This window comes from Trichechus manatus, unplaced genomic scaffold (genome assembly GCF_000243295.1).
Source record: "Trichechus manatus latirostris isolate Lorelei unplaced genomic scaffold, TriManLat1.0 scaffold00024, whole genome shotgun sequence".
In the NCBI taxonomy this organism is placed as follows: domain Eukaryota; kingdom Metazoa; phylum Chordata; class Mammalia; order Sirenia; family Trichechidae; genus Trichechus; species Trichechus manatus.
In genome coordinates this window covers 1,800,121-1,815,852 of record NW_004443960.1, presented here as the reverse complement: position 1 = coordinate 1,815,852, position 15,732 = coordinate 1,800,121, and the positions used below count along the sequence as shown (strand labels likewise).

The 15,732-nt window shown below is 61.3% G+C and overlaps 3 protein-coding genes across 5 annotated transcripts; 2 read left to right on the top strand and 1 right to left on the bottom strand.

Moving 5' to 3' along the window:
• PGP (phosphoglycolate phosphatase) lies at positions 1 to 2,386 on the top strand (the record flags this gene model as incomplete). The annotated part of the gene is made up of 2 exons (XM_004373397.3): positions 1 to 370; positions 476 to 2,386. Coding segments are annotated over 2 exons (696 nt in total), but the record flags the coding sequence as incomplete, so codon positions are not given.
• A 345-nt stretch (positions 2,387 to 2,731) lies between these two features.
• BRICD5 (BRICHOS domain containing 5) lies at positions 2,732 to 4,870 on the top strand. The gene is made up of 8 exons (XM_004373396.1): positions 2,732 to 2,797; positions 2,983 to 3,077; positions 3,356 to 3,506; positions 3,600 to 3,718; positions 3,953 to 4,064; positions 4,144 to 4,245; positions 4,511 to 4,663; positions 4,775 to 4,870. Exons 1-8 carry the CDS (start codon positions 2,732 to 2,734, stop codon positions 4,868 to 4,870), a joined length of 894 nt encoding a protein of 297 aa, XP_004373453.1.
• Positions 4,871 to 5,195: 325 nt separating this feature from the next.
• MLST8 (MTOR associated protein, LST8 homolog) lies at positions 5,196 to 8,982 on the bottom strand. 3 transcript variants are annotated; one of them, XM_023728399.1, is made up of 9 exons: positions 8,829 to 8,982; positions 7,894 to 8,067; positions 7,720 to 7,771; positions 7,471 to 7,633; positions 6,821 to 6,896; positions 6,525 to 6,677; positions 5,769 to 5,893; positions 5,473 to 5,636; positions 5,208 to 5,377 (listed from the first exon to the last, which is right to left on the bottom strand). In XM_023728399.1, the coding sequence occupies exons 2-9, from the start codon at positions 8,020 to 8,022 to the stop codon at positions 5,259 to 5,261; spliced, it is 981 nt and encodes a 326-aa protein (XP_023584167.1). In that variant the 5' UTR covers positions 8,023 to 8,067; positions 8,829 to 8,982; the 3' UTR covers positions 5,208 to 5,258. The 3 variants fall into 3 exon arrangements, with proteins under 3 accessions (XP_023584168.1, XP_023584167.1, XP_023584166.1); XM_023728400.1 differs by having other exon boundaries at positions 5,196 to 5,377; positions 7,471 to 7,771; positions 7,894 to 8,095; positions 8,829 to 8,888; XM_023728398.1 differs by lacking the exon at positions 8,829 to 8,982 and having other exon boundaries at positions 7,894 to 8,099.
• Between the last annotated feature and the right edge of the window lie 6,750 nt (positions 8,983 to 15,732).

Here is a 15,732-nt window from a genome sequence, read left to right as displayed (position 1 = left end):
GGGCCCGGCGCCGGCCACGAGGTCTTCGGCTCGGCCTACTGCACGGCGCTCTACCTGCGCCAGCGCCTGGCCGGCTCGCCGTCGCCCAAGGCCTACGTGCTGGGCAGCCCGGCGCTGGCAGCCGAGCTGGAGGCCGTGGGCGTCGCCAGCGTGGGCGTGGGGCCCGAGCCGCTGCAGGGCGACAGCCCCGGTGACTGGCTGGCCGCGCCGCTGGAGCCCGACGTGCGCGCCGTGGTGGTGGGCTTCGACCCGCACTTCAGCTACATGAAGCTCACCCAGGCCGTGCGCTACCTGCAGCAGCCCGGCTGCCTGCTCGTGGGCACGAACATGGACAACCGGCTTCCGCTCGAGAACAGCCGCTACATCGCGGGTCCGTGCGCCCCGGGGGTGGCGGCGGGCGGTGGAGGGTGGCCCCGGGCTCCCTCCCCCGCCTCTGACCCCGGGCGCTCCCTTTCCTCCCCTCTCGGCCCCGCAGGTACGGGCTGTCTGGTCCGCGCTGTGGAGATGGCCTCCCAGCGCCAGGCCGACATCATAGGTAAGCCCAGCCGCTTCATCTTCGACTGCGTGTCCCAGGAGTACGGCATCAACCCGGAGCGCACCGTCATGGTGGGGGACCGGCTGGACACGGACATCCTCCTGGGCGTCACCTGTGGCCTGAAGACCATCCTGACTCTCACTGGGGTCTCCACGCTGGAGGACGTGAGGAATAACTGGGAAAGTGACTGCGTGTCTAAGAAGAAAATAGTCCCTGACTTCTATGTTGACAGCATAGCCGACCTGTTGCCCGCCCTTCAAGGTTAAAGATTTCGTTTCTCCAATCTCTAGAATAAAAAAAAAAAAAAATTGAAAAATCAGTTACCCAGGTTACTAGGTGGGGCTCGGCCTCCGCTCTGCTAGAGGGCTTCCAGGAATGTGCTGCAGCTTAAGCAGTGGTATTAGCTGTTAACCCTGTAAGGGGACATCTGCAGGTGACTTTGTTTACAGACGTTTGTATTCTAAGATGCACTTTTTAAGCTTGGAGGGCACTGTGGGGGTCCTGGGCCTCGGGTTCAGCATCTGCCCAGGATCCTGGCAACTTGGGGCCTGCTGGTGGGTCTGGGGGGTGAGTGTCATGTATTTTGCTGAAAACCTCATTCAGGGATCAGGCCCCTTGCAGAGCGTGGGGAGGAGGGGCTGCTGATTGTGAGTGTTGTGAGCAGTCTGGACAAAGCAAACCCGGGCCTCCCTCTGGCGGTCTTCCTGGCAGAGGAGGCGGCCACAGCTGCTCGTCGCCTGCAGGGTGGGAGTGGAGGAGGGCTCTTCCAGTGGCATCTGCCTGTCCTTGGGGTGCAGGGTGTTGCCCTCGCCACCCCCCTCCACCTCCTTGAAAACCATTCTGATGTCACAACTGAGCGTCTGTTCCGTTTCAGATACCCAGGGCTGCGGCTCCACCTAGCACAGTTGCACAATTCTGTAAACTCGGCCCGGCTGACCCTCGGCCATCTGAAATGGGCGTTTAAATCCAGGTGACCTGTACTGGGCCCAGCAGCCAGGAGAGCATGGAGGCTGCTGCCGAACCCCAGGCTGCTGTTCAGGGAACCCAGAGTAGTGCTGGTACCAAAAATCATGGTCTTAAAAACTCTTCAACAATGTTGTCATGTGATGGAATGGAATTTGAGGTGCATTGTTTATAGTTGTGCTCTATCTTTTAGGGGACGGTCCCACTGGACTCGGTACCCGCAGCCAGCAGATAGCTACAGGCATGTGCTGGCTGAGAAACGCACACCGTCCAGGGCACTCTCTGGGTGGAGGAAGGGGTGTCTCCAAGAATAGGAAGTCCTTTCAGAAAGCATCTGGTCTCCTCCCGTGCTCGTGTCCTCCGCTGGGGTGGGGGTTAGGTGCCCATGAGGCCATGTCTCTTGGCCCTGGATTCCCTTTTCTGTGGCCTGTCCTGTGTCCTGGGTCTGCCGACCTTTGGGGAGAGCCGAGAAGCAGCTGCTTCTGCAGCCCTTGTAGGGCACAGCCTGGGAAGCTGTCCTGTTGGCCAACTTCTTCCCGGCGCTTTGTGCTGCCCCCAGCACGTCCATCCCCAGTCCCTGGGGTCACAGTCACTCCATTATTCAGAGTTTTCAGAGCAATAAAAGGTCCCGAGTCCCCAGCTCTCCCCAGATCTGGGGTGTGGACTCCATCGTGGGCTAGCCAGCCAGCTGCTCTCCTCCGCATGGAACCAGAGGGCAGCCACTCCTGGGAGGTTGGGGGTGCTCACCGTGGCTCCTCAGGTTCACCTCCACGTGGGTCTGGACGTTGGGCGGGCCTGTCAAGGACAGCGGACGCCCACACCCGGAGCGGCAGCCGGCAGGTGGGGCCCCCCCCACATCCTGCCCCTCGGGGCCGCCGCACTGTGTGAACCTGGATGCGTATTAAATCCTCACACCTGTTCCTCGTCTCTTGGTGGTGTTTTCTGGAGTGTGGCTTCTGGCCTGGGCAGCATTGTGCACCGAGGCGCAGCTGCTCCCGCCGGAGGGTTGGGGGAGGGCTAAAAGTAGAAGGCTATTGGGGAGTTCGGGTTCCAAAGTTGCGACACGGAGCCCTCAGGCTCCACTTGTTTGGGTGTCCCAAGACAGGCAGTGGGGAGCATAAGGAAAACCAGAGCAGAAGGTCGGGGCGCTCAGGAGCTTGCCAGGCTGGTGCAGAGGCGCCCACGTGGCCAGTGGTAGGGGAGCCCCGACCCACTCTGTTGGTGACAGCGGCCATGGCTGCCAGACACAAACTGGGAGCCAGCTGGAGACAGAGGACAGCCAAGAGCCAGGCAGGGCAAGTGGGGCACCCAGGCTGACCTGGCACTGTGGCAAGGGCGGGTTTAGCGTCTGCCCAAGATCCTGCCAAGCGCACCATCCACCCAGTGCCCCGTCTTGTGTTGATGGGCGGGGCACTGGGAAGCGGCTAGGGAATGTGTAGGGAAGCAGGGGCAGGTACAGTCCACAAAGGTCCTTGATTACACAGGCATTTATTGGCGGCTCCCTGGATGCCAAGCCCCCTGCTGGGCACGGGGAGTCTGCAGGGAACACCGAGAGACTAAGACAGCTCCGGAAAGCCGGGTGTGCCCCCAGCCAGACTTCACAATGAGCCGGCTGTTGTCTTGTCCTCCCTGACGTCACAGAAATTACACTCTCCAGATCCACGCGTGCTCCAGCTGCACGCGCCAGGTGTCCAAGAGCCAGGCGTGGTGACAATCCCTCGCCCCACCCCATCTGGGGGAGGGGGCTGCCCTGGCCCTGATCTGGTCATCAGATGGCTGCGCTGGGGCGGGGTGGTGGGGTCAGAGGGGAGGAGGGCGGCTGTGCGGCTCACCACAGGTGTCCTGGGGTCCCCCTAGCTGGCTTTTCGGGCCGCGCAGACAATCGGTGCGTTGTCAGCAGGGGCTGCAGCACGGAGCAGGGCAGCTGCCATCTGAAGCACCCCAGGCCTGTTGGGGTGAGTGCCCCCCCAGTACCCTCTCCTGGGACCGGGACCCACGGGAGGCCTGGGTAGGGCAGGGCAGAGGTGTGCCCACTTCCCACCCCACTACTCCGAGCAAGCCCCCTCCATCTCTGCTCTGCCGTGACCCTGTGTGTCTCCAGGTGAAGAGCAAGCCCTGCCCTGGAGGCTGGAGAGCTCCAGGCCTGCTGCTGGCGCTGGCGGTGGTCACTGCCAGGGCCGTGGAGGGGGGCTTCTTAGCTTTGCTCACGGCCCTCCCAAGGTGAGCCGCACTGAGGACCGGGACAGAGACAGGGACAGTGGGAGGGGGGTAGAGGCCTACAGACCACAGGCCTCCTGTGGAGGAGACAGCAAGAGAATGTGAAGTGGGGGGCACTCAGGAGATATCAGAAATCCTAGGCCGGGGCAGGGAGTGCCAGGGGGCCTGCCCCGCCGCTAGCTCAGCCCGGACCCTCGCTTAGCCACTGCTGCAGATGCTCCGCCTGACCCCCCAGAGCCCCCGGGCCAACCAAACCGCCCTGGTGGATGTGGCCCGGGACACAGCCACCATCTCCGTGACCCCCGCTCAGAGCAACCGCAGCTGGGTGGTGCTGTTTGATGGGCAGAGCGTGAGTGGGCTGGGGGCCAGTGTGGCGTGGGGGCCCATGCAGCATCGGGGTAGTGCTGCTCACTGGCCTGCCTCCCCAGGGCTGCGTCTGTTACCGGCCCCCAGGGCACAGGGCCTGCTTCCTGCACCCCATGGAGCCCCAGGACCAGGAGAACCTGCAGCTGCTGGTGAACACCTCGTGGGTGAGCAGCCCCACGCAAGCTGGTCTGGGGCGGGGGGCCAGACAAAGGGTCCTGTGTGTGGCTCAGGCTATAGGCCCGCCAGGGCTCTGGTTTCAGGGGAACAGAAGGCTCTATCTTCCCCTGGCCGGGGCTGTTGACAGGAGCCAAGGCTGGGCCAATGGCGGGAGGCTGGGGCGGGCACCGAGCTGGGGACGCCTGGTTGCCCGGGCCCCACCTGGCCAGGAGCAGCTGGGAGTGCCCCGTCCCACCCGAGCCTTCTCTGCAGGTCCCAGGGTCCCATGGCCCCAGCCAGGACACTGGCCATGCCCAGGAGCTGCTGGCTGTGCTGGGGAGGCACGAGGTGAACCCTGCCCAGATGGGGGCTGCGGTACGGCACCTTTGCGTGCGGACGCCCATCTACTGGGCCCGTCGCACCGAGGGTGAGTGGGGCAGGACCAGGCCCGGAGGACAGCATGGCGAGGCCTCCACAGCATGGGAGCCAGGGAGGGGAGGACAGGCCCTTCGGGGACTGATGGAGACCCCCCTCTCCGGGCCCCTACGGCAGCGACTTATCTACCTCTGTATCGACATCGGCTTCCCCAGCAACGTCTGTGCGTCAGTCCGCTTTTATTACCTCCCCGACTGAGCTCCAGGCCGGCCGGCCCCGTCCCCGCCGGCCCTGACACCAGCACCCTGGAAGGCAGCTGCCAGCTGGGACTAATAAACCCTTCACCTGGCCGTGGTGGTGTTCACTGTGGCCTCAGGACTGGAAACGGGGGCAGGGAGGGGGAGGGAGCACTGGCCTGGGGGTGGGCACCAGCCTCAGATCCCCCTGGACGGCTCCAGGCCTGAATGGGCCCGGAATTGCTTAGGGGAATGCTGGCTAGCCCAGCTGCTACATGCAGCCTGGCTGAGGGGGACGAGGGCAGCCCAGAAGGCCATTAGCCTGGGCCAGCAGCAGCTAGCCTGTGGGGTCTACTCTGCCCGGGGTCTCCAGCAGTCCAGCTGACCGGATGCAGTCGAAGGGGTGCAGGCTAGCCCAGCACACTGTCGTTGAAGGCCAAGCAGACGACAGCTTTCTGGTGGCCGCCATACTCTCTCTTGATCTCCCCCGTCTCCACACACCAGAGCCGCGCCAGGTTATCGGAGGACGCTGCAGGGAAGGAATGGGCGGAGGGTCAGGGTGCAGCCCTACCCGGCCGAGCTGGAGGCTGGAGCAGGGCTGGGGAGGCGGGTGGGCGGGCTCACCGGTGACAATGTACTGGGAGTCTCCCGAGAAGGCGCAGCCCCACATCCAGCCACGGGACGACTCCCCGGGGTTGCTGCTCCTGATGCTCAGCTCCGTCATCAGGGAGAAGTTGGACGTTCTCCAGATCTTGCAGGTCTGGTCGGCTGAGCAGGTGGCGAGGAGCCTGGGGGGGAGGGGGAGGGGGACGCTCACCCTGTAGCCGCTCCGCCCGGCACCCCCTTCTCATCCACCAGGCAGGCATGACCCATTAAGGCCTCCCCAGGAGGCAGGTCCTCCCCCCTAGGCCCGCACACACGTGGAGTCGGGGCTGAAGCGGCACTGCAAGGCGTAGCGGGTGTGTGCCGGGATCTTGGTCTTGGGGATGAGCTGCGTCACCTCGTCGCCGATGCCCCCTGTGAGGTTCCAGACATAGCAATTCCCCTACAGGACAGGAGGGCAGTCACGGGGGGCCCATGTGCCCAGGGATCCGGGGCCGGGGGGCAGGGCAGAGCACGAGGGAGGCCTGGATCCAATCCAGGGCCATGCTGGCCAAGGACATGGGGACGTCGTTCTGGAGGATGCTGCTGACTGTCAACAGCAGGACGGGAGAGGACGCCGGGGTCAGGGAGCAGCACGGACAAGAAGTCCAGGGGGGAAGCCTGGGACATCCTAGGAAAGCGACGCCAAAGGGAGGAAACAGGGCTCCAGAGGGAGCAGGGCCGAATCACGGCCACCTGCAGGCCAGGGTCAGGAGGTGGACATCGCGGGTTCAGGCAGGGACAGATACAATCAGGCGCCTGGCGGCCCTGAACAGAGCCAAGGGGCTGGGGGAGGCCACAGGAGGCGAGGGTGACGTGGACCAGGAGGTGACAGGGAGGCAGGAGGGAAGTGGACGGACAGAGACTCTGGAGGTGGAACTGACGAGCCTTCTGGGTGGGAGACGAGAGTAGTGGGGTAGTGTCGGAGCCGGGGAGGGGAAGCAGGTCGTGGGGGGCAGGGAGGAGTGCAGCTGCAGGGGGTCAGGGCTGGGGCTGCCAAGCTGGCCCCCACACCCTCCCCCCCCAGGACTCACGGTGCTGTTGACAGCCGCCATGTAGCTGGCATCAGGGTCGATGTGGGTAGACATGATGGAGACCTCGGGCTCGGGGATCAGCTGCTCATTGTGATCTGTTTTCAAGTCCCAGATGTGGATGGCCCCGCTCTGATCCCCCACAATGAGCTCTGCCTGGGGTGCAGGGGAGGTGAGGCAGGCCGGGACCCCCGCCCTCCCGAGCCCCAGGGTGCCTGGCTTCCCAAGGCCCCTCACCTGGTTGGGGTGCAGGGGAGGTGAGGCAGGCCGGGACACCCACCCTCCCGAGCCCCCCTCACCTGGTTGGGATGCAGACACACACAGTTGATGGGCGCATTCACCTGGAAGATCCGCTGGCACTGCAGGTTCCGGGACCTGGGGGTGGAGGGCTGACGGTATTGGCACCCTACCCAGATGCCTTTTACCAGGCTGATTTATCTAGTCTTTCTGCTGCAGGGAAGCAGCCCAGGTAGTGCAGTAGTTAAGTGCTTGGCTGCTAACTGAAAACTTGGCGGTTCGAACCCACCAGCTGCTCCATAGAAGAGAGATGTGGCAGTTTGCTGCCGTAAACATTACAGCCTTGGAAACCCTCTGGGGCAGTTATACTCTGTCCCACAGGATTGCTATGAGTCAGGATCGACTTGACAGCAATAGGATTTTTCTACAGATGGGAGCGGCCTCCCCCAGGGGTATAAAAGGCCACCAGGTGGGAGTATCTCTTCGATGCAGTTCACTCTCCAGAGCTCCCCAGAGGTCAGGCTGAGGCCAGCTTCACATCTTTTTCTGGCTTCATCCCTGCCCCATCTTGCTTTCCTCTTTTCCCTCAGTAAATGCCAAATACCCCACCAAATACCCCGTCTCAGCCTTTACTTTGGAAAGAACCTGACCTAAGACAGCCTGGAGGCCTGGCCCTCGGCCCGTGCACAGGGGCCCCCACCGGTGCCCCCACCTGAGGTCCCAGATCCTAGCGGTACAGTCCTCTCCTCCCGTGTACATCCAGCGACCGTCCTCATGGAAGCCCACGGATGCAATGTTCTTGCTGACGCCGTTGTAGCTGATGATGGGGTTGGGGTTATTGGAGTTGAGATCGTACATGCGGATGTGCTGGTAACCTAGGGGCATAGGCGGAATTTAAACTTGGCTGTGCCCAGGTCAATCCAGTGGAGGTCAGGAGTCAGGGGTCAAGGGTCAGCAGTACCTGCTGCTGCAATCATGCTGCGGTCTGGCGTGATCTCGAGCGCGTTCACCTGCTGGCCATGTCAAGGAGCATGACGGGAGAGGGAGACCACCACCATCTAGGCTGACCATTCCTACCCAAACCAGTCCTCCGCCCCTTTGCCCGTGGTCCCCCTGCCCCCAGGGTGAAAGATACAGAGTCCTGGTGCTGCACGGTGCGCGTGCAGATCCCACTGTGGGCCTGCCAGAACCGCACAGTATGGTCATAGCCGGCGGTGGCCAAGATGACCGGGTCACTGCCCACTGTGCCTGGGGAGGTGTTCATGGCGCGGCTGCTGGAGACACCAAGTCCCTGCACAGGGCCCGACAGCTGAACGGCGGGTCAAAGGTCAGAGCATCTGGGGGGAGAGACGTGTAGGATATAGGAAATACCCTCTGTGTATTAAATAGATTATGGAGCCCCGGTGGCGCAGTGGTTAAAGTGCTCGGCTGCTAAACGAAAGGTAGGCAGTTGGAGCCCACCAGCTGCTCCGCGGAAGAAGGATGTGGCAGTCTGCTTCCGTAAAGATTTACAGCCTTGGAAACCCTATGGGACAGTTCTATCTTGTCCTATAGGGTCGCTATGAGTCGGAACCCACTCCACGGCAATGGGTATTAAGTAGACCACAGGCTCACGCGGTCTTGCGAGATAAATACCATCATTCCAGTTTTAGAGATAGGGAAACTGAGGTCCAGAGAGACTCAGGGACATGTGCGGCAGCGGCGAGGAGCAGCTCCGAGACTCCAGGTCGCGCGCTCGGCTCCCCTCCCCACGCGCCTCGCGGGCACGTCACCCCACGCACTACCGGCAGGGGGCAATCACGCCCGCGGCGCCCGCTCTGCCGCAGGGTCGAGCCGCGCCTGCGCAGGGTAGCGGGCCCGCCGGGGAGGAGAGCCGAGCGCTGCGGGTGCGCACGCGCAGCAGGCCCGCGGCAGGACCTGATGGGAGGGGGCGCTGGCTGGCTGGTTCCCGGAGCTCCCCTGTGCTCCGCCGGCCGCCCTGGCTCGGTCCTACTGGGCCGGCTTCTCCCGGCCGCGCTCTCCTGGCCACCCGGCGGCCACCTCCCGGCCCTTGTCTCGCGGCCTCCGTACCTTACACGCGGCTCCCCACTCCACCGAGGCTCAGGACGGCGAGAGGAGCCAGAGCGAGTCGATCGAGGCCGAACGTAGAGTTATCGATGGTCCTTTAGGGCGAGACCATGGGGCGCGCCGGGTGGGGGGGACGGTGGGACGAAACCAAGGTGCTCCCACTCTCCTCCTTCGTGCTGCGGAGACCCCAACCTTCTCCCACTCTGGCACCCTGCCCCTCTGAAACGGCTGCTCATTTTCCAGGCTTGGGCCCCCAGGCAGGGTCTCCTCGTCCCCATGACCTGCCCCTACCCGCAATACCCTCACCCGAGGTTAGGGTTGCCAGAAAAATTATAGGACGCACAGTTAAATTTGTGTTTCAGATAAGCATAGAATAATTTTTTAGTATAAGTATATCCTGAATATTGCATAGGACATGCTTATACTAAAAATTAATTGCTTGTCTGAAATTCAAATCTAAGTGGACATTTTGTATTTTCATTATTATTTTGCTGTAATCTGGCAACCCTGGGGTTCCTGGGTGGCACAAACAGTTAAGCGCTTGGCTACTAACCAAAAGATTGGCAGTTTGAATCCACCCAGAAGCGCCTTGGAAGAAAGGCCTGGCAATCTACTTCCAAAGCCATGAAAGCCCTATGCAGCACAGTTCTACTCTGCACAGATGGGGTTGCCATGAGTCGCAATCTACGCAGCTGGTTTGGTTTGAGGTTTTTTGGCAACCCTACCCTGCCCCTTTCCTGCCTGTCCAACCCCATCCTTGTCCTAGGGAGAGGGAGCACTCAGCTCAGGGACTCCTCAAAACTGGAACCTTCCTGCCTCCTCCTTCTCCAACCCAGCCCTCCCCATTCCACGAATGTGGTCTCACCCTCCTTCACAGAAAATAGAGCCCTTTGAGACAGGCTCTCCCCCGGGTTCTTCCCACTGCATGTCCAGACACAGCCTGGCCCTCCCCTTCCTTCCTCCGGGCACAAGGCCGAGTCCCCCGCCAGTCCCCCCAGGCACCGGGTGCCAGCCCTCCTGCAGCCTGGGAACCTTCCTTCCTGTACCTTTCACCTCCTTCCTTCCCCTCAGCCTTTGTTGTTGTTGTCGCCTTCCAGTGGATTGCGACGCACGGCAGCCCCACATGACAGAGTAGAACTGCCCCATAGGGTTTCCCAGGCTGTAATCTTTATGGGGAGCCCTGGTGGCGCAGTGGTTGAGAGCTCGGCTGCTAATCACAAAGTTAGCAATTCGAATCCACCAGTTGCTCCTCGGAAACCCATGGGGCAGTTCTACTCTGTCCTATAGAGTCGGAATCGACCCGACAGCAATGGGTTGTGGAATCTTTATGGAAGCAGATCGCTAGATCTTTTCTCCCACAGAGCCACTGGTGGGTTCGAACCGGCAGTTGATGGCGACCCCATTTGTGCAGAGTAGCACTGTGTCCCACAGGGTTCTCGTGGCTTTGGAAGCAGATTGTTGCTCAGTTTGCAGCCGTGCTCTCAACCCTTGCGCTCCCAGTTCTCCTTTAAACACCATACCACAGCCCCCGCCCTCTCCTGCCAGCCTCACGGCCTTGGAATCTCTCCTTCTGCACCTCCTACCCGCCCCTCCTCCCTCTGTGAGCTGACTTTCCCCCAGCTCTCCAGTGAAAACGCTCACGAGGTCACTGGCAACCTCACTTTGCCAAATCTAGTGGCTACTTTCCTTCCACACCTTCACGTTGGGACCCATGGTGGACAACACCACTCCCCAAAAGCTCCCATCTCCTCCTCCTTAACAGGCACTCTGGGGGTTCCTCCTCCTCTTCCTGCCCCCCACCCCAGCCTCTTTTTTCTCCCTAAGGCTGGTGCCCCCTAGAATTCTTTTCTGCACACCACCCTGTCCTTGGGGCTCTCATCCACTCTGGGGCTTCCAGGACCACCCCTGCTCTGAGGCCTTCCCACCCATCTCCAGCTCAGGGGGCATCCAGAACCTCAGACCTGCAAGGCACATCTGCCCGTGGTAGGCCCTCTCACTCAAATACCCCTCAGACACCTCCACCTTCCGCACCAAGATGGTTCATCTGGCCCTGCCCCCCACGCTGCCCCCTGTGTCCCACCCATGCATTACACCTAGGTAAGATCCGGAAGCTTCCTCTCCCTCACCCTTCATGTCCCTTCAGCCCCAGATTTGGCCTCCTACACATAGCTCTGTTCTCTCATCTCCACTGCCCGTGCTCTAGCCCACGACGCCACCCCCGTGCCTGTAACAGCCTCCGAGCTGGTCTCTCATCCCACCCCGCTGCTGTCCGCCCTCTCCAGCCTGTCCTCTGCACACAGAGTGAGCTTCTCAAAACCTAAGTCAGGCCCTCTCATACCTCTGTTAGCAGTCTGCAGGGGCCCCCGTCACCCTCCACACCCTCGGGCCTGGCACTCGGGCCTGGCAGGGTGCTCCCTGCCGACCTCAGCATCTTTCCGTCTCTCCCCCAATGGGCGATGGGCGCTCCAGCCAGAGTGAGCAAACGTGTGAACTCCCACGCCCTCCTCTCGAGCCTTCCCTCTGCCTTCTCTGCCTGCCCAGCTCCTGGCTTTCAGTGCCTGTTCTAGCACTCGGGGGCTCGTCCTGGGTCGGAGGTCATGCTGGAGGTAAATTAACATTGCATGAAATGAAGCTCTGTAAGGCTCACAAGTCCTGGCACGTGGGACATTCACCACTTTGCTGCGCAGCCACCAGCTCTATCTAGTTTCCAAACGGCCTCATCACCCCAAAAGGGAACCCTGTGCTCCTCTCCCCTTCCTCTAGCCCCTGGCAACCGCTAATCTATGCGTGTGCCTGTGGAATTGCCTATTCTGGACATTTCACCGAGCTCTGGTGGCACAGTGGTGAAGCGTTCGGCTGCTAACCAAAAGGTCAGCAGTTTGAATCCACCACCAGCTGATCCTTGGAAACCCTACGGGACAGTTCTACTCTGTCCTTTAGGGTCGCTATGAGTCGGAATTGACTCGACAGCAATGGGTTTTTTTGTTCTGTTTTTATGGTAATTCCAAGGAGCCCTGGTGACGAAGTGGTTAGAGCACTTGGCTGCTAATCGAAAGGTTGGTGGTTCGAACCCACCAGCTCCTCCGTGGGAGAAAGATGTGGCGATCTGCTTCCGTAAAGATTAGAGCCTTGGAAACCCTATGGGGGGGGGGCAGTTCTACTCTGTCCTATAGGGGTGCCATGAGTGGGAATCGACTCAATGACAACAGGTGGTTTTGGTTTATGGTATCTCTCGGAGTCCTTGGGTGGTGCAAATGGTTAAGCGCTCGACTTGACTGAAAGGTTGGTGGTTCAAACCCACCCGGAGGCGCCTTGGAAGATAGGCCTAGTGGTCTGCTCCAAAAGGTCACACTCTTGAAACTCTGTGGAGCACAGTTCTACTCTGCACACATGGGGTCGCCGTGAGTTGGAATCGACTCCACATCAACTAACAACCACACAGTAACTCTATGTTCAGCTTTTTGAGGAGCCGCCAAGCCGTGCTGGGCATCTTACCTACATCCTTCCGCCTAGTGTTCACAGTGACTCTGCTGAGTAGGGACCCGCATTTTGGAGTTGGGGAAAATGAAGCTCAGAGATGCAGAATCACACATCCAAGGGCACACGGCTGGAACCTGGTAGAGGCCAGGGTTCATCCAGCCCCAGGCCCCACCTTGTGACCGAGGTGATTACTCCTGGGCAGCCCCTACACCACCTACGACCCCCTCATCTTTTCCTGAAAGACTAGGAGCTCCCTGGGGCAGACTCCAGGTCAGGCTCAGGGGCCACTACCATGAGGAATGGATGAATACGTGAACTAGGAAGGCCGGGAGAGGCGGGGCCCTGCGAACCACAGCACTCAGAAGGGCCTCAACCCACGAAGGAGACTGAGAGGGAGCACGGGTGAGACAGGTGAGGCCGACAAAGGGCTGGAAGACTCGGCCAGACGTCTGTGGGGTCCCACCTGTGGCCGGGGTGGTGGATGGCCCTGACTTCTTGGCCTTTTTGGGGGGAGCCTCTGTCTGCAGCATCCCTGGGGTCAGAGGCACACTCAGGAGATGTCCCGAGCCTGGGGCGCCAACAAACTGGGCAAGGCCCCCGCCCAGCCTAAGCTGCCAAGCCTCTGCCGGGCAGAAGCACAGGACAAGAGCTCATGTTGTTGATCACCTCGTACGTGCCAGCCCCAGCTGAGCGCTTTACCTAGGTGCCACCGGGAAAAATGACGGAAACAATTGCAGCTAACACATACTGCATGCTCCCGGCAGCCAGAGGGAGGGCACACTTGTCATGCCCATTTCACGGTGAGGGCCTAGGGCTTTGGGGGGCTGGGAGGGCACAGCAGCATGCAGGAGTAGGCAGCGCAGCCGCTGCCCAGGCAGCCGGGAAGGCGGCCAGCGCGGGTAGCAGTGAGCTGCCTCCAGCTCCGCTCGGGGCCGAGCCTCAGCAATTCTGCTGGCTCAGCGGCCCCCCCTCCGGGACGGTCCTCGGAGGCCGCCTTCCTGGACGGCTGCCAAGCCCCCGTCCTCCTCTCCCAGCCCGAGCGGCTGCCCACTGCACCGCCCTTCCTCCCCCATCCTGGGGGACCCCAGGCTGGCATATATCTCTGTTTACCTTCGAACCCTCCCGTCAGCCCTGGGTGGCAGGCAGAGCTGCTGGCCCGTTTTACAGATGAGGCAGCTGAGTGTTGGGAACTTGTCCAAGGTCGCTGGGCTGGTCCTGGGGGACCTGGCACCCCCTGACTCTCCTGCCACACTCCTCCCCACAGGGTGAGGAGTCTCTGGAGCCTAGGGCAGGATCCCACCTGGAGCCTACACTTGGGGTACCCAGGACCCCAGAATTCCCCACCTAACGGCCCCAAGTCCACTCTCAGTGCCTTTCCTGGGTCCACCCTCCTGAAGGCGGACCGCATAGCAGGGGGCCCACCTTGAGGTCTGGGGGTGACCACGGGGTGCCTGTGGGGTGCAGATGTTGCTGGGGCTGGGCAGGGAACAGGAGTATGGCTGCTGCAGGCGGCAGTCAGTTCTTCACTCCGGGAAACCCAAGAAGCCTGAACTTGAACTTGGCCTTCCAGGCTATTATTTGTCAAGGTGGGAAGCTGGAACATATTTCATTTAACAGGTTATTGGCGCGATTTATAACATTTAAATACTTAGATACGGGGGGAGCTGGCCTCTGTCTATACTCTTAGCCCAGTCCCTGCAAATGTTAGTCCCCTTAACCAGCCCCAACCAGCAGCATATGAGGCCAGGAGCTGGTGGTTTACCTTAACCAGGCCCAACCAGCAGCGTAACAGTAATGATGACCGCTGTCTGTTTAGAGTTTCTTGTGTGCCCGGCACACTGCAAGGCACCGCGGGCACAACGATGAATAAAGTACAGTCGCTGCCCAGGCGCCTAGGTGGACAGCCCCAGGAATAGCGCCGGATCCACAGCAGCCAGCTTGGAGCACTCACCGAGTCCCGCTGCTGTGTGCTGCCTGGACACTAGCACACTTACCCTCACACAACCTAGGAGGAGCTGCCATTTTTATCCCCATTTTACAGATGGAGAAACAGAGACCGAGCCAAACAAAGCAACCAGCTCATTGTCGCAAAATCAGTAAGAGGCAGAACACGGCCAAGTCGAGAGGCCACGACCTCAGGCGAGTCATTTAGCTTCTCTGAGCCTCAGTTTCTTCATCTGTAAAATGGGGACAATAAATCCAGCCTATAAGGTGATCATCATAAAGGGTGGGGGGAAGGCCCCTTGCATTTTGGGACCCCTCTGGGAGCTCAGCACGTGTGGGGGATCTAGGTTTCATCCCGACACCCCACGGGAGACCCCACGGGGCAATACCAGCTGCCTCATCAGGGGACCCCTATCCCGCTGCTTCTCCTCCCCCACCCTCTGGCCACCCTCTTCCTGGACCTGCCTGATGCTCTGGGCTCTGGGCGTGGCTATTGTATGTATGGCCCCCCACCAAATTCTCCTAGCAGCCTTGCCAGGCTGGGTGACGATCTGCCCACCCTGCAAATGAGGAGACCGAGGCTGAGCCAGGACACGGCCCCTGACAGGCCAGGCCGTCCCTAGGAGGCTGCAGCGTGACGAGGTGAGGGCCTGAGCTGGCCCAGGCCGAGGGCAGAGGTCAGGAGGGTGACGCCCTAGTATGGGTGGAGGATCATCGTCAGCTTTGTCTAGCAGGGCCACCAGTCTGTGACTGGAGCTCAGCAGGCTTGGCCGGGCTCAGACTGGTGTGGGACTGGGCTGCAGCTGAGCTGGTGCTGAGGGTGGGTGATTGAGCCCCGGTTGGTGCTGGAGATGGGGTGCTGTGCCCCAGTTGGGTCCATGCTGGGGATGGAGATTTGAGCCCTGGCTTGTGCTGGGTGTGGAGGGGTTGAGCCCTGCTTGGTGCTGGGATGGAGGGTTGTATCCTAGTTGGTGCTGGAGATGAGGGGTTCATCCCAGGTTGGTTGTGGAATGGGGGGTTGAGCCCCACTTGATGCTGGGGGTTGGGGATTGAGCCCCGGTTGGGTTGATGCTAGGGGTGGAGTTTGGGCCCTGGCTGGGTGTGGGGGGGGCAGTGCCCCAGCCGGTGCTGGGTGGGGGCTGCGCGGGGGTTGGGGTTCAGATTGAGGCTGGGGGAGCCGTTGCCCTGCATTGTTGTGAGGAGGAGTGGAGGATTCAGGGGAAGAAGGTGCAGTGGGGGTGCGGGTTCCCTGACACCGAATTCATTAGTGGGAGATTTCCTTTTCACAATCCCTCGACACCTCCCACGGGAACCACGGGCCAGAAAAGTCTGACAGCCCCCGGCGGGACGCTCGGTGGCAGGTGCCCGGGTCCCCGCCCGCCGCCCGCAGCCCCGGAGTCCCTCCCCACCCCCCCGGTCCCCGCAGCCTCGGGAAACCTCGCCCAGCTCAGCCTCGCGCCGCCGCCGCTTCGGTCTCCGCTCC